This window comes from Calonectris borealis, chromosome 20, assembly GCF_964195595.1.
Source record: "Calonectris borealis chromosome 20, bCalBor7.hap1.2, whole genome shotgun sequence".
Classification (NCBI taxonomy): domain Eukaryota; kingdom Metazoa; phylum Chordata; class Aves; order Procellariiformes; family Procellariidae; genus Calonectris; species Calonectris borealis.
In genome coordinates, this window is record NC_134331.1 from 11,021,623 (window position 1) to 11,046,712 (window position 25,090).

A 25,090-nucleotide genomic window follows, 5' to 3' on the forward strand; every position below is an offset into this window, starting at 1 on the left:
TGACAGCTACTCGGCACATTAAAGGAAATATCACCCGACTTCCCAGAGCCTCAGGAGGGTGGTTGGGTGGTCCTGGTGCTGGGGCAGTGGGGCCGGGCACATCACAGCCCCCGGTAAATGTTAAGCTAACAAATAAATCTGCTTCACTCGGCAGCCAGAATACAGCCTTCAAACTGGGGTGAAGCTTTCTAAATATCGTTTGGCATGTTTTCTTTAAAGGAAGGAAGGATCTTAATTCCAGCGTTCCAACCCAAAATAGACGTCTCTAAGAATAGCCCTTCCCCATCGCGCGGCAGGATGCCGTCAGGAGGAAAAAGGGTCGGGGAAAACGAGAAGTGCTTTCCCTAAATGGCCAGGCTGTAATTGCAAAGTGATGGGTTTCAATTCTGACCGCGGGTGATTGCCCCCGGAGCATCCAACCCCATCGAGGTGGCTCGGAGCTGCCGAGGACCGCAATGGACCGGGGACCAGGGCATCTCACTGGCTCCTTGGGTTGATGGAGCTGTTCCTCAGAGACCTGCCGGCTGCCCTGCGGTGGATGTGCGTCCTCCACCCCGCTGCCGTCGGAGCCCATCGCGCGGCCGGGGAGGGTGCGCACCCGCAGGGCTGCAGCCTGGAGCAAGGAGAGGATGCCCCAGCCGTGCTCGGTGTGTCCTGGCAGAGAGAAGCGAAGGCATCCCACGGGAAAAAGGAGGTTGGGCGGCGTGACCTACTGAAGTCTCTTCCACCGTGAGTTATCCTATGATCAGTGCTACCAAGCTGGAAGGCTTTTGTGCGTGGCTGTGTGTGTCTGGGGTAGGGAGGACTCTTGTTGCCATCTCTTTCGGTTTAAAAAGTGCAATGCAGGTCCCATGAAGTTCAATAAGAGATTGGATGGATGGAGTCTGTAGTCCCACCTCCTTTTCCCTGGAAAATATATTTGCATCATTTGAACAGTTTTGACTTTAATAGTCCCCTTTTGGGGTCACATTTTTTATGCAAATACAAGGTTTAGAGAGGAATCTTGGAGCGAGAGATGAGTTTCTTGTATAGCCTTACAACCCCAGAAATTGTGGCTTTAAGAAAATACTAATTTTCATGGAAGTCCTGATGAAACAATAAAAACTACAGCGCAGGCAGGTCCTTCCACCCCCATGTCCTTTCTTTCAATGTTGGCCGTGGAATTTAAATCTCACAAGTTATAAACACCCTCAGATGCTGAGAGCTTAACATCTCCTGGACGTGCAAGCTCCATCTTCCCAGTTCCTGTATGTTGTACCTGTTCCTGGTACATCCCTCCCGGAACCGTGTTTGACGCTTTTCTCTGTGTGACATCGGTGTCGCACTTGGATTGAGCTTTTCCCCAGAAGTCAATAACTGGACTCAGGTGATCCTCAACACTAAATAGCATAATCCCAAGTTTTTCAGGAGCCTGTGTCATATCGTGATATGGGCTTTACAGAATTGCATCTTTAGTCTAAAACCAACATTTTGGGGGCTGCCATATGCCTGGTGGAGGGTGTCATTTGTCTTAGTTCATGTCTACAGGGCAAGTAGAGCTGGTTGTGCAGGCTCCCTTGGCACTCAGTGGACAGAAACAGGCGATTTTGGGGCAGAATCACTCCCTGCCATGATGGTGTTAAATGTGTAAGAAAGTGAATGAACTGCCTCTGCTTTTATAGTCCAGCTTTACAACTGAGATTATTTATGTATTCAGGTGTGTTGAAAAATCTTGGCCTAAAACCAGGCAAAACCCGCTGGGTTTGGCCAATTACTCACTTTGTATTTTGGGCCCTTCTCAAATAAAACTCAAGGTGGGTGTAACGAAACCACAAAAACCCAAATCTGAAAGATAACTTGCACAAAACCCTGAAAAGCCCCTAGGAGCTGAATCGCACGCTCTGGAAAGAGGGAAAAATAATAAGGTGGAAAAATGTGAGCTCCACCAGGCTGCAAACCTGAAACCCTTCGGCGTTTGTTTGCGAAAAATCAAGCCAAGGAGCCAAGCTCCTGCCAAAATTTCCGCTGCGGGAAGGGCTGGTCCAGCCCGAGCTGCCTCCTTCCTGCTGCTCGCACACACCGAGGAGTAAACCCTCCGCAGAGATAAGAGGAAAAAACACTTCTGCCGAGATACGGCTTCAAACACGCCTCCGCGAGTCCACGCCGCGCGCCCGTCAGCGGAGGAGGTCCACCCTCGCCGGTGGGTCCTGGGGCTGCAGCTCTCCCCTCCGCGTGGATGCAAAGGTCTCGTTTTAGTGATGGAAATGGCCTTTTGGGGCATCTTCGCTCTGGGTGCCGGTGGCGAGGGTGACGCCAGCCGGAGTTTGCTGTGCCGAAGGAATAAGTGCTATCCTTGAAGCAGCTAAAGGTTTTTGATCCACGCGATGCTCCTGCCCTTGTTTTCACACCCAGCTGCCGAAGTGTGTTTGGGAAAACAAGGACATGAAAGTGCCAGGTTATCGCCTTTGATATTTTTTTTTCCCCACCCCGTTTTTTCCCGGGTTTATTTGAATCATCTCCAGGAGATCAGTCAGTTTTACCTCCATACGTCTCCCTTGCAGATCACCCAGAAGATGAAGTAAAAAACCCAGAACCAGCACATGCGGTCGGAGGGAGCAGAGCCGTACGGCAGCGGGGCGACCACGGCACATATGCCCGGCTCTTGCTGTCACCAAGCCACCCACCATTTACTTTTCCCCTGCTCTGAGCCCAGGTTTTATTCACCGATGCCTCTGTTGTACTCGGGAATCTCTCCGTTCTCCTGAGCTCCTGAAGAACATCCCTCCTCACCCCCGAGGTGGGATAACGCGGTGCTCATGGTCTCCAGCCTCGCACAAGCCTATCTGCAGGCAGAGCTGTAGCCTGCAAAACAATAGATAAATTCTTTATTTCCCAGTATTTCTGTCTCTCTTCCTTATATTTTGTCCCTGAAAGCGGGCGCGAAGGGCTTCTCCACAAGAAAGCACGTGACCCCGCACTCCTGTGCTGGGTTTTTATAGCTACTTGGCTCAGGATAAACTTTTTTTTTCGGTTTAGCCTGGAAATCTCTTTTTAAGGAGTCGCTGCCCGTCGCTCCAGCCCCAGCAGGTATCGCTGCTAAACCAGCATCACAGGTTTTCAGGTCTTGCTGCGCTCAGACGAGCGGTGGCCCCGCTGAAAGCCCTGAGTTTTGTTTCTGGTTTCTCAAGTGTTACTGGTCTCTATAGGTGCTTCGGCTTCTATAGTTGTAAGTGATTGCAGACGGTCGGGGTGAGCACATCACGAAAACATTTCTCGGCAAAGGGTGGGAAAATGCAAATTTCCTGGCGTACTTTTCCGGCTTTCGTGATTTATTGCAAATCTCTTGTGGTTATTATTTGCTTTATTGTTTTTATCTGGTTTTTTAATCTATTTTCATTGTTCTAAGGTAAAATCAGGGTGTTTTGTTTTGCTTTGTATAGCCGACGGGCGAAGGTAGATCGGGCTCACCAGCAGCAGGGTCCCTCCTGCCCACCCTCAGGTTCATTTGTGTGATGAGTTTCTGGGTGCAGGACATCTCTGTCCAACCCTTTCTTTTCGAGGACTGTTGGTGACACTGAGAAAGCCCAGCCTGGCTCTCAGGTCACAGGAAAAGCTGCCGTGGAGTGGGTGCAAAACAGCAAGCAAGAGGCTGCAGGATGCTCTTGTTAACATCAGTAATCCGTGTCTTGCTACGTGGAGAGACTTGTGTCTCTGTTAGTGCTGCGTGGTATCAGGCAGAAAGCATTTATGTGCAGTTTTTTTAATACAGGTTAGGAAAAAAATATGTTTGAAGACCAGAATGGGTGATGTCTACCACACAGCCGGTCTGTGTTGGGTAGAGGACGAGTCCCCGCTTGCAAATCTCTATTTAGTTGAGCAGCGAGGACTGAAGGACCCGTGCAGCAGGTATATGCTGAGGCTCCAGCACCAGCATTGGAGCTTGTCTCCATGAGGATACCCTCATGATTCCCCCGTGGTGTGCAGATACCTGGCACAGCTTCCTCCATCCGCCTGGGGGAGGTACCTGGAGGAAGGGGCTTTGGCGTCATCGTAGATCTTTTCATGCACCAGCCGGTTGCCCGAAGGAATTTACCCCGGGGCAAACCCCTGGGGATGGGTTTTGCAGAGCTCCCTGCAGCTGCAGCAGAACAAATCCTACTGCTCACCCACAGCCCAACGGAGAGGTGGCTTTGGGGAATTTGTGGCAATAAGGAGTCCTGTCCTCGGGTTGGTGGTACCTGTGTGTAAAGCACGTGGGCTGCGTCTCTGGGGAGGCTGCTCGTTCCCCGGCTGCTCTTCCCCCTCCTCCGTGTCCCAGGACTGATGCAAAGCGTTTGCGTCTTGTATTATAATTGCGTAAGGCAAGATTCGGGAAGAAGCCATGGGATTTAGAGGAAAACTGAGAGGCTGGCACATCACTTTTGGGGGTGCAGGTGAAAATCCCAGCTGTCGACTCAAACCTCAAGCCAAAATGGCCCATAGGAGCTTTTTGGAGCAAACCTTTTTGAGGGTTCAGTGTGCAGAGACCTCAGTGACTTTCATCCTCTTAGCTATTAGTCTGAGCAACATTCGTCTCTCCAAAACATGCCAGAATTAAGCTTTTTCTGAAGGCTGCTCGCGATATAATCAGAAAACACCTTTTGCTTAAACTGCTTGAAAATATTTGCCACTTGCAGGGGGAGAAATCCATCAGTTCAACCCTGCTTTTCCATTTTCTTTAGCAGGCACCACGTACTCCATCTGGCTAAGTGGACCACAGTGTTCCAAGGATAAAAATTACATGTAATATGAGATAAAGTATCAGGCAAAATATTTACGTAATGAAATCTTAATGATAGTTCTAAAGGTCTGCGGTAGGGCATGGCAGAAAAGAAACGCTCCTCTTGCTGGCTTGTCACAGGGGGGACGTGCACAACGAAAGACGCTCGCAGGGGTAGGAAAAAAGGGGGGTTTATTAGGAAATTTGATCTGCCCTTTCTAGCAAAAAAAATCTACCAAACAATATCAAATAATTTACAGGACCTAATCTGATCACAGCTGGTCTTAATTATTTGTCAGCTTTGCATGGAAATGGTTTCCCTTTGTTTTGAAGTAGTAAACCTCCTCCGTAATCCTCAAACCCCAGCGGCTGCTGATGTGTGGAAACCAGAGAGCGATGCTGACCTAAACCGCCGAGGGCCCTGAGCGTCACAGGCTGCAGCTGGGAGAGGATCCAAATTCATCCCATACTTCGCTGGCGGATCCATCTCTGGCATCCCGGCTTGGGCTGGGACAGCTATAAGAGCCAGTCACAAGTGTGGTGAGAAAGCCAAATTTTCTGAAAGGAAAAGACGGTTCAGATTCAGGCTGCAATTCCAGCCTAATATTTGGCCGAGCGAGGTGGGCTGCTTTGTGATCCATATCCAGCAACTAAATGTAGTTGGAGTTTTTCATATCGCATATCGAAATGGCTCTTAAATGCACGCACTTTATACTTAGCAGAGCTCTCAGTGGCAAATCTGCTAAAAGGAAATTTCACCTGGAGTTAGACAATCCCGTGAGCAATTCTGAATAATAAGCGATACTGAAACGTGGAATTACTGCTTCATTTTTAGCAGAAGTAACTCTGTAGGCGATCTCTTTGCAGAATTGTTAGATCAGCCAAGCACAGTCTGGGTGGTGTTTTAAAATAAAATGCAGTCACAAGCACTTAGCGTGTTTTGTGTATGTTAGGGACCAGCCACGGCCGCTCCAGGGGTAGCTGGCCTGTTGGGATTATTGGGTATTATATCCCCGTGTAGGCAAGCCCTGCAGCCCAGGAACCAGGGGCTTTTCTGCTGCAAAGGTTCCTCTCTGGTTGTGTCCTGAGCGGCAGCAAAAGGCAAGCGAGGGCTGGTGCCACGGGGCGGTGCAGAGGCGCATCCCTCCTTCGCTGAATTTTACTGCCACGGGGAAGAGTATTGATATGACCATGGAAAGAGCACCCTGGCAGTGCTGCAAGGGGAGCTGAAAAGTGAGGAAAGAGATTTTTTTTTTTTCTTTTTAAAAGCAATTTCCATGAAGACTGGTTTTTTTTTTTCCCAGACAAGCTTTCTGGGCACTTCCACAACGGGACTGCATTCAGCCCTCGCTATTTCCTGAGGAGGCAGAAGCTGAGGTCGTTCCTATCGGCTTTGTGATCTTTTTGCTGTCTGTGAAATAGTAGCCTGAATACGATGACAGAGAAAAAAACCATACAGTAACTCTCCCCTCCCCTTTCTAACCCAAGCCCTTGCCAAAGCAATAAAAAACTTTAAACAATAGCCAGTCATGACATAAACCAGTCCTTGAGCAGCCTGCCAAAATTCACCTCAAGAAAGTAAGTCCAAAAATAAACACTAACCTATAAAAAGCCCCACAGACTTAAAGATAGTCTTCCCATTGTGCTAATTGCTTTCACATCTGGCTCAGAAATGAGGAGTGTATAAGAGCATGGAGAGGCCACCAATAACTCACTTCAGCTAAGCACAAAAGCATGTGCGTAGCATCAATCACGCGAGCCATCTATTTCTACTCAGCAGATCTCAGATGCTAGGGTTCAATTTTAAGTTTGTGTTTAAATTGCACTGAAATAACCGGGCTGGTTGTGATGTTAATAAACAGCACATGGTTAAATGCTTTCACGGGTGGGATATTTCAAGGCAAATATAGAGAAAGTGGTTTCATTTCCCTTTTTCCCGCTCCATTAGTTATCGGACCACAGTGCCATCAGCTCCGAGCAGTTTTTGCCTGGCCTCCTCCTTGGAAAGAAGTCAGCCCCTGGGGTGAAGGAAGGTTGCACCTTTGATAAATCAAGGGCCACAGAAGATGGGACATACAAAGGAAAACTAACTGGGGACGGTTTTATAAGGCCTTTTGTGTGTGCCAGGGAGGTCCAAAATGTGACCTTGTGTGAACTTGGTTGGAAGAACAAAACTCCCGTCAGGCTCCTGGCAGGTCCCAGGGAGCCGGAGATGTGGTGTGGTGCTCTGCATCCTCTGCTCTGGGCGTGCGTTCATCTTTTTTTGTGCCGATATCTAGACCTTTTATACGATTGTGCATCAGTGGGTGTGGGTAGGACTGTCTCCTGCTTGCTTGTACGCCTATTTGTGTAGTCGATTGAATTTTATGGTGTGAGCAACCCCTTTGCTTGCTGGATGCAATTTAAAGCACACCTTCCCCACAGCCTTGGACTTTGCGGTGAGGCCAATATAGAGAGCAAAATCTAGACACCTACCCCGTGCCCCGCAAGCCCATGGTGTATTGAAGTGGCTACAGGGAGGCTCTCCCCAAAATCACTTGTTTTTTATTTCTGATAGTTCCTTGGGCACTGCTGAGAACATCACTAGTAAATTATTAAATTTTCTGAGATCACGATTGCTGTGATTACATGAGTTATCTGTGTCTTAACCTTGAGGATGCGCAGAGCAGCCTGCCCTGAGCGTCTGTGGTTTGGTGGTTGTGACTCATCGTGAGAGCTCAAGGAGGGATTTCGAATGATTTATTCATGCCACATTTATTGTTTGGAAAGCTCAATCAAATGCTACTATGGTTAGACTGAATAATTCATCTGCCAGTCTACTTTTTGATGTCTTTATTGGTTTCTCTCTTCGTTAAGAGCTTTATGTTTGGAGGTGAAGATCATCTTAGTCTAGAGGCAATATTCCGTGCTTGATCTCTTTGGAAACCAAAACTTCAAGGGTAGATTTTCAGTAGACCTGGCCTTGCTGGAGGACTAAGGGTGTTTTCGAGAGAGTCCGGGTTCATCTGTCCTGGATCAGTTAGACGTCCAAGTCTGGGTATCACTCTGTGCATCTCTTACGGGACACGGAAGAAATGCACCTTCCCTTGCACCATTTGCCTAATCCTAAAAAAAGCATCTAAGATAGTTCAGATAATGGCCTCTGGAGAGGTCTATTTCTTCGTATTGACTGGAAAGGAAAATTATTTAGGTTGCAATGTCTAAACTTAGGTGAGGTGGCTCCAGTTCAGCATGTCCTCCACGGGCCAAACTGGGACAAGTGGGCTGCTATTACATGTCACGTGTAGCTCCTGAGCATCCTGAGCTCCTGGGCAATTTTGGGTGAGGACAGAGGTATGTCAGCGTAAAATAGCATTTGCGTCTCCACACAGCGGGTCTCGCTGGTTTAACTCCATCTTTTTCCCAGTGCCTTTGAGAAATTTGGTGCAATGTCTTCCTGCAGACGAAAGCGGATCCCTCAGCTCTGAGGCAGGGCTGGAGGTGGGACGTGCTCACCCCGTCAGGACAAGGGTACGAGAGGGGTGGGAATGGCCCCCCCTGCCTTTGCACCAGGGAAATGAGGGGGTGGTGGGCAGGACAGGGCAGAGGTTTTGCTTTGCCTCCCCTCGCTGCAGCCTGCCCTTGTCCACTTGCAGTTGGCTCAAACGTATCCCCTGAGTTTATTGATAGAAAAGTCAGGGTGGAAAAGGAGATGTGAATTTTGGCAGAAAACACAGGTTCTGGGGAAACAATCACTAACGCCCTCAAGAACGTTAAAAAAAAAAATGCACACGAAACACATACATAAGCAATGATTCACTTAGGTAACTGTCACCGATTTGTGCAAAATATTTGGACTGTTGCTCATGCCTCTTTCAGGGCAACAGGATACATACAGCAGCCTTCCACCTCAGAGAACGGAAAGGTTTCACAACATGCATTTTTAACAGTTTTTCTATGAATAGCTCCTGTGTCAGAACCGAGCGCAGGACGGGACTGCACATACGGATGTGCTGACGAGAGGTGGTTTCTCAAGCCTTCGCCAACACGTGCGGACAGTCCCGGCTGCATTGCAGCATTAACTGTGGGCTGATTCTTCCCTACCTTAGAATCATAGAACCAGAGAATGGTTTGGGTTGGAAGGGATCTTAAAGATCATCTAGTTCCAACCCCACTGCCATGGTCAGGGATGCCTTCCACTAGACCAGGTTGCTCAAAACCCCATCCAACCTGGCCTTGAACACTTCCAGGGATGGGGCGTCCACAAGTTCTCTGGGCAACCTCTTCCAGTGTCTCACCACCCTCACCACCTTACGCTGTATTTACTCCAGTACAGGCTCATGGACATCGCAGAGGTCATCCCACCTTAAACCAGAGCAAAGGAGGAGAGTCAGGTCCTGCTGGGGCAAGCTGTTGATGGACTGCATTTGTGTAGCCATTCAAGGATACCAAGGAAGTGACTTAAATGAGTTGGAATTGACCACAAATTTGAATTTGGCAGTGCCCCCTATTTATACGTGGGTATTTGCCCTGCTGGGACTCAGCTGTCCACCACAGAGAGGTGCCTGCCAGCAGATTGGGGAGCTGTGTTTTCTAAGAAGTCCAACCAGCGGGATGGTGGCACTTCCAGGTGCTGCACGGGACTGTGGAGGAGCTGGCACAAACACTTGAGCTTCTCCAACCACGGAAAAAGGACACAAGCTCTTCAAGGGGCTGTTGGCAGAGGAGGGGAGAACCCCAGATGATCTCCAGTGGCTGCCCATGTCCAAAGCTGGCTCTTTCTCCTTGCCAACCTGCTCAACCTCCTCTTCCTCTCCTCCAGGTTCGGTGTCCAACCCCCCAGCCCTCCTCCTGCCAGTCCCAGCCGCCGCTGTGGCAGCGGGGGGCTCAGCGATGGCCATAACCATCTTTTTCCACTGGCCACGTGCAGAGTTCAAAGCAGCCCAGGCCTCACCTCGAGAGTCCTTGGTCCTTCGTGTTTTATGGTCAACTCATAATTTTCACCAGAATGCGGGAAACCCAGTAAAACCCTGGAAAGTCTCACACGTTTCCCGGCCAGATGGAGCCTGCTGCAGGACCGTGCCAACGGCTGCAGCTGCGTGTCAGCTCGTCCCTAAGAGCCAGCCTTGGTTTCATAAATAGATAAAATCTTGAAGCCTGTTTAAATCCCTAAAGTAGCCCTGGGCAAGACGGGAGCATGCGCTGCCTGTGAGCATCCTTGTCCTTCGGCGTCACAGCACGGGATGAACCACACGCAGTTTAACTTTTTTTTTTAATTCTTCATTAATTAAGGCGACTTTTGAAAATTATTCTGCTGATGAATGGACAATTGATCCCTTTCAGGCAGGTACGGTGTTTATAGGAGAGAGAGGAATATTCAAAAGTGGTGTAAAACTCTGCGAGTGGGCAATGTTATGGGTACACGTAGACTCATGACGGATGCTATAAAAGATCTGGATCTGGGTATTTTCAGAAGGGTAGCTTATGATCCAGCGTAATGCTATATTAATAGACAGCAAGAATGTAGAGCTGTAACAGAGTGACAGCTTTTGGCAGCAGATTTTGTACTTAGGTATCCAAATGTGTCCCTTGAAATTCCAGTTCAGTCAAATAGGCGAACCTGGGCTGATGTGCTGAAAATTGGCACCCCTGCTTAACATCAGCCTCACGTTTTCACCCTGGTTTTTCTTGTTTGATTCTGAGCTAAAATGGCTGAGGCTTTGGGACAAACTGTGTTCTCGCGTGTCCATCCAAACTGGATGTGCCCTGCCAGAGCCGGGAGTGGTAGTTTTGTAATTTTAGTGAATTTACTGCTGTTGGAGTTGTAGTCACAATTAAGGGACATGGTTTAATTACTTGAGTAAGTGAAGGTGATGTGAATAGTCCACTTAATTTGGTTTGGTACCCAGAGCACGAGGGATTTGGGGACCATTTACTGCATGCAGTTGACAACTTTTTGCTCGAGAGTCACATAGCTTGTTTTACCTGTGCCAGTTTTCTATGTCTTTGCAGCTTTTTAGGTACATCATTAACCCTTCACTTGAAAAGCCACTCCAGACGCTACGGTGGGACCAAAGCTTCATCGATTTTGATGTCTCCTGTTGTCCCTCTGCATCACGGTGCTCATGGGTGCTTCCCCAGAAAGTCCCTGGTCTGCGTGCTTTGCAGAGCACCCGTGGGCCATTTGCAATATTATCTAATTATTATTGCTTAATTTAGCAAATACTTCAAAAAATGATGTGGTTGCCTACGACAATTAGTGGTGTCCCTCGTTGTGCAGTGATTCATCTGAACAAAATTAGCTCCGGGCAGGGAGCGAGAGCAGGCGTAGGTGGAGGCTGGGAGCGTGCGAGGACCAGAGAGCGGGGCTGGTCCGAGGGGCAGAGGTTGGCTTGCTTTAGTTGGAATTATTTTATCTGGTTTAGCTATAGAAAAGCAACTTGCACGCTGAAGTTTTTATTTCAGTTTGATTAAGTTGATTCTTTACCCAGCTAAAGCAAGACGTGTTTAAAGTGAAATCAAAGCGTGCTAAACTTTGTATACGTGAAACAGTTTTGAGTTATCTTTTATGTCAGATCTTTGGCAGCAGAGGCATGGCTTTTTCATGGAGGCCAGCTCCGTGTGTGTGTGTGAGCACAGAAAGCAGGAGCGGTGGGGCAGGGTGTCGCTGCACTCACGAGAAGCCATAAAACATTTTGGTACAGTCTGAGTCTGCAATTGCAATAGCTGGGAAACCAAGAAGAAATTGAAAAAGGCTGTGATAATGCAGATGTATCAGACTGAACATGTGATGAACGATCCACATTGCTGATGGTTGATCCAAAGTGGTAAAATGAAGTAAATGAAAATGTTTCTTCTGGATAAAGTGGGACACAGAGCTCCTTACAGCAGACCTGATGAGCGTTTTCAAAAGTTGGAGAAAAATGTCCTTGGGTTAGCCAGAGCGGCTGTGCTAACCGCCGGCACTACCGGGCTCCTCCTGTTCCAGTGCCTTTTCTCAATTTAAAGCCTGAAATAACTGGGAAAGGACCTTCTCCCAGGAAACATTCCTGATGTCACCGGGTGACTGGTGCACGATGCCATGGTGCTGCATGAGGCTGTGCCGTGGTGGGGCTCCTGGGGACACCGTGTATTTCCTCACCTGGGGTGCCATCACCCCCACCCTGGTGTACCCCAGTGAGACCTCCGCTTGGCCACGGGCTGGCCCAGGAGCACCAGTGCTGGCACCAGGTTGCCCAACAAGGTCACTGGTTTGCCCATGGGTAGCACTTGATTGCCCAGGGGTGGCATTAGGATGCCCAAGGGCTGTACTGGATTGCCGACCGGCAGTTGTCCAGGGACAGGATCAAGTTGTCCAGCAAAGGCAATAGGTTACACGGAGTCTACACGGAGTTGCTTAGTGGTGGCACTGGGTTGCCCACCAAGAGCACTGGGCTGCCCGCTGAGGGCACTGAGTTCGTAGGATCATAGAATATCTCAAGCTGGAAGGGACCCACCCGTAAGGATCATCGAGTCCAACTCCCTGCTCCTTGCAGGACTACCTAAAAATAAATCATATGACTAAGCGTTGTCCAGCCACTCAACAGTTGCCCAACAGCTGCACCTGGTTGCCCAGGGGCTGCACAAAGTAGCCCAGCAAGGGCAGTAGGTTGTCCAGGGCAGGAACTAGGAAGCCGTGTGAGGGTATTTTCTTGCCCAGAGGTGTCAGCGGGTTGCCCATCGAGAGCACTGGGTTGCCCAATGGCTGCATCAGGTTGCCATAGCGGCTGCAGGGAGTTGCCCCGCGCAGAACCCTGAGCGCCCTGCGCCCGTGGCAACGCTCCCCTGGTCCTGTGTCACTGAGGGCACCTGGATGCTGCAGCACCTGGTGGTGCTGCCACCGAGCCCAACAGCACAGCCGTGAGTAGCAACCCCCCCGGGCACCCCAAACCCCCGCAGCGCACCCCACACCCAGGTAGCTAAGGGCGAGTATGTACTTTAACTGGGAGGGGAGGACTAAAAAAGCAGGTATTTCTCCTAATCCCCCCCAGTATCTCATATCATCCAAATGTACCCAAACTAGGTGGTCGGGGGCTCCTGTCGTGTGTCCATGTTCAGGGGTGGCAGAAAGTGTCACCCTGGGATGGCTTATCCCGAGGGGGATGCAGGGGAATTTATTTCAGCTGGAAATGCAGGGAAATGTAACCCCGGTCCATTCCCAAGTTTTTTGTTCCCTTTCTTAAGCCTGTGTCTGTCAGTATCCGAAAGGGAATAATTTATTTGCAGGGGTGGGAGCCAGGAAAGCCGTCTCCCACCCTCTGAATGCTGTTTCTCAGGTATAAATAAGTGGCACAGAGCTAGGGAAAGTGCAGTCGTTTATCCCTAGGAGGGACAAAAGGGCTGAAGTGACTGGTTTGTGGGAACCGGCACACACAGTGGTTTTTGTTGGACCTGAGCACAGACATTTCGTCCTCGGTTCTGCCAAACTGGCTCGGAGGGTCGTGTTTGCGAAAGTTTTTTTGCTAAATTTGAGGGTGTGATTTTCCCGCTGCCTATCCCACAGCCTCTTCGGCCAGGCTGGATCCTGGGGCGAGACTCGGTGCTCGCAGCTATGCTGCTTTCAAGTCAGGTACTGGGGCAGCCCATGCCAGCATGGCCAAAATTGGGCAAGGCTTGAAAATACAGTCCTCAAAGTTCAATGATTTCCCAGCTGCAGGCTGTGCACTTTTCCCCTCTGACTCATCCCTATTTTTCTCCAATTTGCCCTAGCGAAAGGATCTGTTATTCTCCTGCGTTCGCCGTTCGTTTATTTAATAACTGCATTTTGAGGCACTTCATCCGAACGCATCAAACCGTTACAGGCACGGGTGACCCAAAAAGTCTCTTAGGTCACCTGTCCCCATAGCTAGGTGTTGGAAAACGTGCAGTTTAATGAGTTGTGTTGTCTGCTCATCACCTGGTGTAAACGGGCACAGCTCCAAGAGAGTCAATGGGCTGTGAGCGTCTGGCATTAAAGAGGGTTACCACCGGTGTCCAGTGACAGCAGCGCACAGCCTGGCTCTGGGTGCCTCCCGTCTATCGCCTTTTAAGCTTTCCAGGAGGAAACCGTGTCTCGCTGGTCCTGCCCTTGGGTAGAGAGAGGCGGTCCTTGTTGCAGAGGTGACTAAAATGAAAGAAACTCTATTTCCCAAGGCTTTTATGGTTTTAAAAATAAGCTCTCTGAGCTCGCCTACACATGCAGATTCATCAGGGTAGCCCAGGAGGAGCAATCAAACCTCGAGTCATGGGATTGCTTGTGTGGATGCTTTGCTCTAGAATAAAAACAAGTTTATTTCATGCAAACATCCCATTTTTAAAGTTGATTTCGTGCTGTCATAAATGGTATTTAGCACATGCTTCGTGTCCAACCCCACTCCCATCCAGGGATCTTGTAGCACACTGGTGTCCTAATCTTTCACTGGGGCTCTAAGCCAGGCTGGGAGCAGTGGGGACGGGATGGTGTTAGGGGAGGGACACGTCCCTGCCACACAGCAGCTGGCCACAACAGCCATAGGGACTTATTCCTGCCAGTGGGTGACACTTGTAACCTTACAAGAGCTTCATACCAAGCACAACATACCTTCCTGAGTGTTTGTCCTCAGGTTAGGTGTGGTAGGTACATTTGGTGTCCCTCTGCGTTATATTTCTGATAACAATTGACTGATAACCTCCATCTGAAAAGAGCAATAACATCCCCAGTGCCGAACGCAGTTATTGGTAGCAAAATCTTCCTGTGTGGACGTTCCTCCTAGGGCTACTGCAAGGCTGGTGTTTACGAGCTGCTCTGAAAAGACACTGTGGGATATCTCTTTTCCAAGCGCATTTATTTTACATCGGGTGAGCCGTAGACATTTTTCTTCCTTTGCAAGTCAAGAGATGGCTGTTCTTTTTAGGTTGAAATAGGTGGGGGGTTTTTCAAATTTGTATATAGTCCTGCAAAACTCAGCTCACCTGCAGACTCCTCAGTCGAGCATTTAATGCAAGTGAGGATAGAGGTGATGAGGATGGAGTCCCTTACCCACAAATCGTGCTGGGTGGGTAGCAGCTGTGTGTCCTAAAGCTATTGGGGCTGGTAATGGAACTTTTAAAGAGAAAATTACATCTGGAGTACTATAAGATCAGCAGATACACCGGCCAAAAGAAACAAATGAACGGCAGAGAATCAGCAACTACAGTTTCACTGGATTGACAGATTTAAGGAAAATGAAGGCATAATATCTGTCATTCTCATTAGCAGCCAGGATTCGTTTCTCTCCGCATTTCAAGACCTGACGCTAGATACTAACCACAAAGTTAAATCCTTATATATACAAATGCTTGGGATGCTGTCAGAAGGGATTTGCTTTCAAGAGTTTTAGGCCTGTACAGGCGATGTGTGGGTGCTGTGTCCATCGCTGCTCTTATTATAAGTTGCGTGTGTTGCTGTAAGAAGTAACGCAAGTGCAGGAGCTTACTGAGTGAGTTGTCTTCTTCTGTCTCCAGCGTGCAGGACGCGTACCTGAATAGCAGCGTTCAAGAATGGAGTTGGTTGGCTCTCCCTTAACAGCAACGTATGCCCATCCAAGATCAACACCTACCAAGTTTCTGCCTGCCATCAGCACCATGGCTTCAAGCTATAAGAACCGTTTTCCTTACTACCCCTTGCCTCAGAGCTTCAGCCTCCCCTGGATGCCCAGCACCTACTATAAAACAGCTGCCATCAACCCAACTTTGGCTCCCTTTTCCAAAAGCTCCCAGGGGTTAATGCCCAGCAAGATGCTTCCTTTTGTTTCCAACAGAACAACCCTATTCACCCGGTACACCCCTGACGACTGGTACAGGTCCAACCTGACCAACTACAAAGAGTCGGAGACTTCCCGGCACAATGCAGAGTGTCTGAGAGTCGATACCACCCGCATGATTCAGGATAAATATCAGCAGACAAAGAAAACACAAGTAGAAAGCACCAAAAACCTGGGAGAACGTGTCAATGATATTGAATTTTGGAAATCGGAGCTCTGCCGTGAGCTGGATGAGATGATCGGGGAGACCAACGCACTCACAGACATGAAGAAAAGACTGGAAAGAGCCTTGGCTGAGACGGAGGCCCCTCTCCAGGTAAGGACTGTGTCCGGTGGGCTGCAAGCTGTAGCCTACTGCTGAAACATCTGCAGCCATTCAAATGTCTAATTAAGTTTCATTACAGCTCCGTAACGTCTAGAAAGTTTTTATTAAGAGACCATTAGTTAAGTTAGTAATAAACAAATCCCTTGCCATCTGCTGCATCCCCTATCAGCACATGCTGAGCACATCAGAACAGTATTTGCTTAACCAAATATTTTTATAAGCGGGATATCCCAAATCCTGGTTTGGGAGACAAAAGCCCATGTCTTACTAGGAGGCTCTGGCAAGGTCAGCACCAAGCCTGACACAGGTCCTTGTTTTCAGCTGTGGTTGCACCAGGGACACGTGTGCTCCCTCACGTTGATTTAATGCTGATGTTGCAGCTCGGCTGCTCGTTGTCAGCTAAACCAACTGCCCTGGGCACTTTTTCCCCGTGCTGCCCTCTCTGTGCCCACCTATAATTTCTTTTCTCTTACATTACTTGAGATGGGGACCATCCCTATAGGGAACCCTGCCCCTGCAGCCAGCAGCGATGGCATGTCTCCAACAGGTTGCTCAGGAGTGCTTGCTTCACCGGGAGAAGAGAATGGGCATCGACCTAGTCCATGACGACGTGGAGAAACAGCTCTTCACGGTAAGTTTGGGCAACACAGATCATGTGTTAAAGCTATTTTTACCTAAACTGTCCTGAACAAGTTTTGCAGCCCCGTTCCTTAACTGGTTCCTTAGTGCTGGTGAGGTGCTAAACTCTTCACACCCTCAAAACCTGCTGGGCCAGGGGACGGCGTTCCCCCACGCAGCAGCATGCCCACGCGGCGTGGGTAAGACTTGCCCTTACAGAAGAAGGAATAGCTGAATATCAGCTGTGTGTTTGTGTAGAATATCGGGGTCCTCTGTCCCTCTTCAAGCAGTTTGTGAGGCTGTCCTGCCTTTCAGAGCCCTGCTGGAACAGATCTATATGTGTCTATATCACATACATACGATTTAGCTATATATCTATATCACATACATGTATCTATATATATATATCACATTCAGATATGCAGAAGGCGGCATGTGCCCGAGAGCTTGTCTGGTTTTCCGAACTATATTAGTTGGCCTAATAAAAGATATGCCATCTACCCCCAGCTTTGCTTTGCTCAGAGCAGCGTGGCCGCAGTAGGACCGCTGCTATGTGTGCTTGGGCAATGTATTTTATAGAAATCATAAAAACATGCACTCCTGCCTGCCTTTACATGGTCTGCTTTAAATTACGAATACAAAGCAAACACGACGAGATGGGATCCTAACGCAGGATACAGCGACATACAATCACGGCACAGGCATCGTGAAACTGGGAAGGAAATCGCAGCCCCTGGGACTGTGAAGCCACTGCTCCATTAGAAGATTTTTTCTTATGAGTCAGGTCCTAAAAAATTAGAAGATTAGTTTAAAGGTCATGAGATTTTAGGAAAATAATCAGAGCTGGTATCTCCATAGTGGCATTTTGGGTTTTAAGTTTTTAGGACACATTTAGGCCATGCTTTTCAGTTGGCTCCTGCAGACAGGAGGGCTTAAAAATTACTGGATTTGGAGCACTAATCACCTGCCTCCAGTAGCTGGGGCTTCACAGACGCCATAGATTTGTGCTGAAGTCAAGTGACTTCCCATGTCTTCCTCCAGTGGAGCTGGATGTTTCTTAGAAACGACTGGGGATTTACACCAAAGTAAAGTTCATCTCCTCTTGTCCCCTATGCATGGGAGGAGAAGATTTTGGGAGCAAAAGGAGCAGATGCTGATTTGAGGATTGAGGCTGGTCCAGGGAACCACTATGCCTGGTTCTGCCAGGTCAGGATCTGTCCCTGTCCACGCAGTGGAACAAACCAGCACTTGACACTGACGTCAAGATGAAAAAATACGTATCAACCCACCCTGAAAGTGAATGCAAAGGCCATGGCTGCGGCCACAGCACCCTCCTGTCCCCTCCCGGCCGCTGCGCGCAGGCTCAGCTGCACGAGCCAGTGCGCTGGGGTTGGGGGACACTTTCTCCACTCCCTGCCTGTTTGCTTTGGGCAGAAAGACAAGCAGGCAAGTTCTTGGGGTTGGAGAGGTCTGAGGGGACGAGGGTGACCAGGACGACTGAGTGTGGACACTGATGGGGTCATGTTTTGCCTTTTCCCAGGAAGTCGACGTCATCAGGTCGTGCCAGGAGAGGATGCAGCGGTACCTGGATAAGGCGAAAGCCCAGCTCGCGTAAGGAGGAGCTCCTTATCCGATGCCGTAGGGCTGATGTGCATTTGCAGTTGTGATGTGAACCCCCAGCAGACCCCCACCTCTCCCCACACACCACAGGTGTAAAACCCATGCAGGCTCCGTGGGAAGCGGGCAGTGATGCTCCTGGGAGGACATAGCTGCCCGAGCAGGAGCTGCAGGGAAGCGGGATGGGGAGGAAGCGGTTCCACCCATCCATCCCCACCGACGGCTGTTGGTTGTGTGTTGAAGGTCCAACAGGGCGGCCCAGCACGAGCTGGAGAGGGACCTGGTCAACAAGCAGGCGGCCCACCGCATCGACGACAAGTGCCACCACCTGAGGAACACCTCCGACGGCATCAGCTACTACCGAGGGGTGGAGCGGGTCGATGCCACGTGAGTGCACACCGGGCGGCACATCATAGAATCATTAAGGTTGGAAAAGACCTCTAAGATCATTGAGTCCAACTGTCAACCCAACACCCCCATGCCCACTACACCATGTCCCTAAGCGCCTCATCTACACGTCTTTTAGATACCTCCAGGGATGGGAACTCCACCACTGCCCTGGGCAGCCTGTTCCAAGGCCTGATCACTCTTTCAGGAAAGAAATTTCTCCTCATGTCCAATCTAAACCTCCCTTGGCACAACTTGAGGCCATTTCCTCTCGTCCTATCGCTGTTATTTGGGAGAAGAGACCGACCCCCACCTCGCTACAACCTCCTTTCAGGTAGTTGTAGAGCGCGATGAGGTCTCCCCTCAGCCTCCTCTTCTCCAGGCTGAACACCCCCAGTTCCCTCAGCCGCTCCCCATCAGACTTGTGCTCCAGGCCCTTCACCAGCTTCGTTGCCCTCCTCTGGACACGCTCCAGCACCTCCATGTCCTTCTTGTAGTCCCGGGATGCACGGTGCCTCTCCCTGGCAGGGAGCTGGTGGTCCCCAGCCCACTCTAAAGGCAGGTGTCTCTGCATGGCACATCCATCCTGCCCGGAGACACCCACCTCAGAGGGGCCATTTCTCTCTGCTCACCATAAAGGGAGCACAAGCCTCTGCTTTCAGCTGGGTGCCCAACATCCAGAGGGTGAAAGCGAGTCCCACCTAATTAAACATTATATCAGAGATTAGCCTGAAAATGAATTCAGTGCAGCACCTCTGCACAGCTCATTAAGTTTATGCATATTTTCAAAGATGTGTCAGTGCTTGCCTGAGTGCTCTTCATTGACGTAAAGTCTGGGGGGTTCACCCCAGCATGGAGAGGGCCTGGCAGGGAGCCGAAATGACACAGAAGATAAAGAAATTGAGAGCGTGGTCCTGGGATAGAGTTCAACGGCTTTTGGGTGTCAGGAATTCGGCTTTGGCTCTGCAGTAAATGAGTGGTGACCTAAACCAGCACTCGCGGAGATATGCCCTGAGGGGCAAAGGGCTGAGGGAATAAATCTGCTGCTCCCACAGGCGCATGCAGTTTATGGAGGGGCATAGATTGATTCAATTTTTCTAATGTTTGCAGAATTATTCACAGCAGAGCTCAGGCATATTTAGACGGGCAAATGAATTGCAAAGAGTTGATGCTAAAATTCAGAGGGGGGTAAAATGTGCCGAGGATCAGCATGTTTTAAATGGAGCTTATGTGGTATTTAAGTCTTTTGTTGACCTTGTTCTGGACTACTGCACAGGCGTGAACTTCCTCCTGAATGCACACACAGGGAATCGAATATTATCTAATGCTCGTTCAGTTTAGTGTGAAACTGAGAGAAGTTGTGAGCAAAATGAATTGGCTGCAATCTCTGTGTTGTCGTGAAGCTGTGAATCACTTGGCACTTAAATGCCTCAAACGTGTAAATATGGGGTCTGATCGAAAGCTCTCTTTTTTGTGGGGAAATCTTTTGTTTGTCTGAGCTTTCCTAAGTATCACAGTCGTCTTCATGGACATGTCGTCATTTGATAAGCGTTACTGAACAAATGGTGTCCAGATGTTTCACTTTCATGTGGTCAGATTAAGAGCGTAGGTTCCCATTAAGGCTGTGCTTAATCCACGCTGCTCCCTGGCAGGGTCCATGCCTGCCCACACCCAGCTACCGGCGGCCTCTCCTTTTCCCCCCCCCAGGATCTCGGTGCCGGAGTCGTGGGCCAAGTTCACGGACGACAACATCCTCCGCTCCCAGAGCGAACGGGCAGCCTCCGCCAAGCTGCGGGACAACATCGAAAACCTGCTGGTGGTGACGGCCAACGAGATGTGGCGCCAGTTCAACGGGGTGAACGTCGCCTTCACCAACCGCATCGCCGAGACAGCCGACGCCAAGAGCAAGATTCAGACCCACCTGGCCAAGGTAGCTGAAGCCCTCCCTTTCGGTGTGACACTGTCACTTCCCAGCGGCACCTCCGAAGCGGGACCCTCCGTGCAGAGCTGGCCCGAGCGGAGGCACGGTCACCCCAAGAAGCTGGTTATTATTTTCTGTTTGAAACTCAAAGTACTGGGGACTTTCTTGGAGCAGGATGAGTTGGCACTGTAATTTCATCTCAAGGGATACTGGATTTTGCTAGTGCATCCTAGCTGGCAGCACAGGGATTTCCAGCAGAAAATGCCGATGCTGGTTGTGCGTCCTGGTAGTTACTTCAGAAGCGCCGGCTGCCCCGCAGAAAGTCCTTGCTGGGGTGCCTGCCGGGGGGTTCGCAGGCTTGCTTCTCCTCCAAGGACGTGCTTTCAGTCTCGGTGCTCTGCGTTTGCTGCACGGGTATCCGTGTGTTTGCTCTGCCAAGCAAAGTGGAGATCAGTGATGGGCACCTGGCTCGGAGCGGTGGGTCTCATGGAAAGCTTCCTGAAAAGTGCTGGACACAGTATTGATTAACTGAGCGGAGCCTGGGCTTGCAGCACTGCGGGCTGATGCCACGTCCTTAAATGAGGATCCATTAAAAACCTTCCCTCTATTAGTTGCTATTGATGGATGATCAATTTCCTGCAAACAGTAATTTTGGGAAGCTGGTAATTCAATAGATCCATCACGGCTCCAAAACCTCCTCTGATGTGACAGCAACAGCAAAGAGAGGTTTTTCCCTGAAGAGAAATTGCTGCTGGATCTGTGCCTCGATACGTGGCAGAGTGACAGCGGTCTGAGCCCAGGGACTGCTTATTGAACTTGTTTTTTTCTGCAGACAGACAGGAGAAAAGGGAAATGATGTGGTCACTTGAGAATATATTTTTTAATTTATGCATACGTTTCTTTTTCACGCCAGACGCTGCAGGAAATCTTCCAGATTGAGATGAACATAGAAGCCATCCGAAAAGCCATTAGGGACAAAGGGCCTCCGTTAAAAGTGGCTCAGACCCGGCTGGACGAGCGCACACGGAGACCAAACGTGGAGCTGTGCCGGGACCCTGCCCAGCTCCGGTAAGGCAGGAGCGCAGGGCTGGCAGGTCCTTGAGGAGTTGCTGGTGGTAGCACTCAGGAGCATCACTGGATGACAAAATTAATCATGATTTTTTTTTTTTCTAAATAGTCCTTCCATAAGTGCACTGATATAATCAAAAGCAATGAGCAGGTATCCCAGCCTTTGGGTGCTGAGAGAGCTCTGCACCCACAAAGGAGGCCTTACACCATGGCCGGGTACAGCCTGATGCCACCCCATGAGGGGCTGGATTTTTCCCACTTGGGTAAACCTCATCTTCTCTCCTGCCTGCTTCCCAGCAGTTGGATGTGCTCAGTGCTGAAGGATAAGCCCTTTACTCTCCAGCAGGTTCGCGTTGAGAGCACTTAGCTCCTTCCTTTTGGGTGACCTCAAGAAAGGGTGCACCACATGGAGAAGCAGTGAGGGCTGTCCTCCCCTCCCCTGGGGACACTGGCCATCCCTTCAAGGATGCAGTGAGCTCTTTGGGCTGTGGAGGAGCCGGCTGCCCTGAGTGCCCAGCAGCACCCCCTGTGAGGCACCCCGAACCTCACACCTCCTCCCGGGAGCCCTCTGGGCATGCCTCCACGTGAAGCCTTTTAAAAGCAATTTAAACCCAGCCCCAGAGCCTGTTTAGCATCTCTCATGCCCTTGTTTTTTCCATCCCCCACTTGTTTCACATTCACCTTTAGCCTCTCCCAGCAGTCCTGTTTCGCTGTGTGTGCATCCGTGGGTGTGGGGAGGACCCCCACACAGGGAAATCCAGGAGGGTGAACCAACAAACCCGCAAAACCAAACGGGAACAGGAAACCACAGCCGCTCACCCCTCTCCTCGGTGGCACGAGCTGCTCTGGGAGACGCGGCTGCGCATTGCCAGAGCCTTAGAGCAGACTTAACCATGCCTCCCCGCTGAGGTCCGGAGGAGCTCTGCCCTCAGCTTTCCCATGCATCTGCCAGAAACGGGGGGTCCAAGTGAGGCTGAACATGCTGAAGGGGGAGATCCTGTGCCCAAGGGGCTCGTCAGCAACGCCGTGCGAGAAACCACCCCCGTGATGGGACTGTTCATGGGGGTTTCTTGCTGTTTTCCAGCCTCGTCAACGAGGTCCACGAAATCGATGAGACGATCCAGAGCCTTCAGCAGCGGCTGAGGGACGCCGAGGACACGCTGCAAATGCTGGTTCATGCCAAGTCGGTCTTGGAGCATGACCTGGCCGTCAAAGCCAACTCGCTCTTCATCGACCAGGAGAAGTGCATGGGGATGCGCAAGACCTTTCCCAGCACTGCGCGGCTGGTGGGTTACGTTTAGGCTGGGCTCAGCCAAGCTCGCGTTATCTGTTGCGGGAGGTATTCCCAGTTCTGGTAGGATGCATTCCTGGTTTTGCTAAGATGCTTTGAAAATACATGATTAGACTTTCACTTCCTGGTGAAAGCCCTGAACAGAAATTAAATGATCACTTTGTGTGTTACATGGTCTACCAGGATTATTTTTTTTTCCTTTGTTTTTTCTCATTCCACTGCTCTTTCACGGTGTGCCAGAGAGTAGCTGAAAATACCTCGTATGCAACTAAGAGTAAATCCACCCATGGGGATTCATTCCTACCCTTTTAATCTGTGATTTTAGGAGAAAAACTGTCGTGTCTTCCTCTTTTTGAGTCTGTCTGATGTGGAAAAGCAGAAGGAGAAGTAAAGTTAGTTGTCAGAGTAATTAGCTGTTGACATCCATAATGTATTTTTAATGGTGCAGCAGGAGAAACACAAACTATCCCATAAAGCGTTGCAGTATGTTCTGTTCCTAAATAGAAAAACTTGCTTTTTAAGCTGATTTCTAATGATAATTTTCTTCCTTTTGAAAAATTTTAAATGTCATCTAAAATGTCAGTGCTGGGGTCTTAAAACAAGGAAGTACTTTCCACTAGCTAACTGAAGAAAATGCTGTGGTTTTAATTTTGGGGAGTATGGATTGGTTCCTCTTGCATGTAGTTTGTTGGTGGAAGCCCCAAAGCACGTTAAAGGTAAAGAAACGAATCAGTCCTTAGGCCAGCCACCCTGACTGCCATGCTACCTGCTCTCTTGTTGTAAATCAGTCTTATTTTACCAAGCATTTGAATTTTCAGAGGGATAAGTCTTTAATCAGTCTGAGGTTCAGTGTGAAAGTCACTTTGCAAATTGTCTCCTTAGACTCACGTGTCACTTAGACACTCTTGAATCTTTTAACCTAAGCAGAGTTGAGCTCAGCCTAAAGCCTGTAGGCACCAAGATCCCAAAGGAGCAGAAACTCAAGTCCCTTCTCCTCCCTTGGGAATCCAGGGCATGGACCTCCTGGCCCAGCGTGGGGGCTCTCGGGAGCTGAGAGCATCTTTTCTTGTCTCGCATCCCCAGATGACTCCATCCCACAGCACAGGTCCAGGCAGACCTGCCTGCCCTCCCCGCTCCCCCAGGGGCAGCCCCCGAGAGCTGTAACCTGCGCCGAGGTCCTGCCCTGGCCTCAGCGTCTTGGCAGGATCTCTCTTCACAGCAGCAGCCCTAAACAGGAAGCAATTGTCTTTTTAACCTTTTTTTTTACTAGCACTTTTGTCTCATAGAGACTAAAAATAGGTTTCCTCTACTTTGTGTGGATCTTGGAGCCAGAGCCCGTCGGAGACAGCAGCCACCCTTTCTAAAGAGAAGATACAACCATAAGCAGGAAAAACTGTCCAGCTCATGGCACCTTCCCTTTCTCCACGTATCTCCCTCCCCAAAATCAGCCGATGGCACGCTGAACTCATAGGGACTCCCAGCTTCTGTTAGCATCCTCGCTAGCCTTCGTGCTGCTTTGTACTCTCCTCGTGTCCCTTTACTGAAGACTTTCACAAACCCTGGTGATTTTGGCTACTCTGCTGTTTTGAAGCCCTGCTCCAGCTGGCTGGTTTTCAGGCAGAGCTGCCTGTTTTCTTTTTTGAGAAACGGGCCCCGTGAATTTGCCCCCAGCACTGGGAAGTGGAGGCACCCACGGTCCCTTTCTGAAAGGCTCATGCTTTTAAGTAACTTGGGCGAAGTCCTGGCGTCAGCGACAGCTTCACATTCGTTTCATTTCCACCTTCATTTCTGAGTCACATAAAAAAATATCTGCGCTCTGTTTTCCTGTGAGGGCACACCGATAACAGTCAGCACCCACCGTCTCCTATTTTCTCCAATTTTGCCTTCAGAGCTCCCCAAACACTCATCTTTCCCACTAGCCCAACTCCTTTAAGGCTTTCTCCTGACTGACAGCGTTTATGTTGTGTCACAGTTATCCGACTAAATTTTATCTTGCCGTCCTACCCTCCCGATGCTTCTTTACACAATATTGGCAATGCATTTCTTTCCTCCATTTGAGCCATGACCAGAGGAATTTCGGTTGCAGCTTCTCTAATTTCTTGCACAAATACTTTCCGCTTTCCTGCAGCAGATTTCCCAGACATTAGAGAATTCCCAGATCCCTTTGGGGTTTCATTCTCTCCACGCCAGTTTTCCGTAAGTCGACAATATTGATGTTACTTCTTCTGGTTGCTGATACTCTCAAATCCCCCCTAAGCACTTTGATCATCTAATCCTATGTGTGTTTCAGTTTGAATCTTTTTTCCCCCCCCCCTCACAGTGTGTCCTGTGCACATCCCACGACGGG

At 49.7% G+C, this 25,090-nt stretch overlaps 1 protein-coding gene across 1 annotated transcript; it reads left to right on the forward strand.

The window, feature by feature from the left end:
* The first annotated feature begins 294 nt into the window (after nt 1-294).
* Nucleotides 295-22,914, forward strand: TEKT3 (tektin 3). The gene is made up of 8 exons (XM_075170109.1): nt 295-729; nt 15,218-15,832; nt 16,389-16,472; nt 18,000-18,070; nt 18,320-18,463; nt 20,171-20,393; nt 21,298-21,452; nt 22,537-22,914. The coding sequence occupies exons 2-8, from the start codon at nt 15,254-15,256 to the stop codon at nt 22,751-22,753; spliced, it is 1,473 nt and encodes a 490-aa protein (XP_075026210.1). The 5' UTR covers nt 295-729; nt 15,218-15,253; the 3' UTR covers nt 22,754-22,914.
* The last annotated feature ends 2,176 nt before the right edge of the window (nt 22,915-25,090 follow it).

What these genes read in the sequence shown, in the direction of transcription:
- TEKT3 (XM_075170109.1), top strand. Translation starts at nt 15,254, where the DNA reads ATGGAGTTGGTTGGCTCTCCCTTAACAGCAACGTATGCCCATCCAAGA. An exon ending in GTGGAGCGGGTCGATGCCAC is followed by an intron (nt 18,464 to 20,170) that starts GTGAGTGCACAC and finishes TCCCCCCCCCAG; the next exon opens with GATCTCGGTGCCGGAGTCGT. An exon ending in CGGGACCCTGCCCAGCTCCG is followed by an intron (nt 21,453 to 22,536) that starts GTAAGGCAGGAG and finishes GCTGTTTTCCAG; the next exon opens with CCTCGTCAACGAGGTCCACG.